Source organism: Acanthamoeba castellanii (genome assembly GCF_000313135.1).
Source record: "Acanthamoeba castellanii str. Neff unplaced genomic scaffold scf7180000084711, whole genome shotgun sequence".
NCBI lineage: Eukaryota > Discosea > Longamoebia > Acanthamoebidae > Acanthamoeba > Acanthamoeba castellanii.
Window position 1 is genome coordinate 12,990 of NW_004457391.1, and position 1,006 is coordinate 13,995.

The 1,006-nt window shown below is 58.7% G+C and overlaps 1 protein-coding gene across 1 annotated transcript in view; it reads left to right on the plus strand.

Moving 5' to 3' along the window:
* Positions 1-442: 442 nt before the first annotated feature.
* Positions 443-1,006, plus strand: part of ACA1_377260 (PH domain containing protein) — a gene marked incomplete at both ends in the record, with an annotated part of 4,072 nt that continues 3,508 nt past the window's right edge. Inside the window, 3 exons of the mRNA XM_004337587.1 lie at positions 443-457; positions 570-745; positions 862-987. Of these exons, the coding sequence (XP_004337635.1) occupies positions 443-457; positions 570-745; positions 862-987 (317 nt within the window). The remainder of the gene's footprint in view (positions 458-569; positions 746-861; positions 988-1,006) is intronic.

The window sequence follows — 1,006 nt, forward strand, 5'->3', positions numbered from 1 at the left end:
CACACGCCGCACACGCCGCACACGCACACCTGACACACCGTGGACAAGGTGATCTCGGTGGTGAGCTTCGCGTCGTTCGGCACGCCCACGGGCGGCTTCCAGTGCGCCGCGTACGCCAGGGGCAGCTGCGACGCCGGCAGCTCGACCTACGTGGTGGAGCGCGAATGCCTGTTCCAGCACTCGTGCCGCGTGTTGGCCAGCGACGCCACCTTTGGAGAGCCCTGCCACGGTTCTGTGAAGAGCCTCCGCGCTTCCGTGCTCTGCAGCGACAAGAGGGTTGTCACCTCTTCTTCTTCTTCTTCCACCCCCGCCTCCAGCTCTCTCCTCTCTACATGACCGGTCTGTCTGTAACCCAAACAAGGAAGCCCACGCCTTTTGCCTTTCTCCTTTTTGTAATTTTGAGCTTGAAGGGACACCACAACGACGAACAAGAGGAAAGAAGATGTCGGTCACCATGGTCGGCGCCTTCTTCCTTCATGTTGTTCTTTGCAGTCGTGTTTGACCAACGATAATAACTCTAACTATTAATCGATTTATTGTCTCTGTGCTCTCGTCGATGTATCATGCAGTCCATCCAACAGAAGCAGCCCACGCAGGCCTGCCCGGTCTGTAACGGCCACTTCCCGCAGGTGGGCGTGTACAAGATGTACAAGAACCTGCCCTACCACACCGACTGCCTTCGATGCGCGGCCTGCAACTGCACCGTCGGCGGCAAGACCACCCCCTCGTCGAGTGGGAGGGCAGAGTACGCACCATCACCCCCCCCCACCCCCCCCAATACCGTCTTTCTCCTCTACAATCTCTCACACCTCTGCTTCATGTGAACACACTTCATGGACGTTCATCGCAGGTGCTGTGTAGCGAGTGCAACCAACGCTGCACGAGGTGCAACAAGCCCCTCCTGAACGAGTGCCTCATCGTCAACGACAGGCACTACCACCAGGGGTGCCACACGTGCCTGCGATGCAACGTCGCCCTGAGCGAGGAGTGCTACGTGCTCGACAAC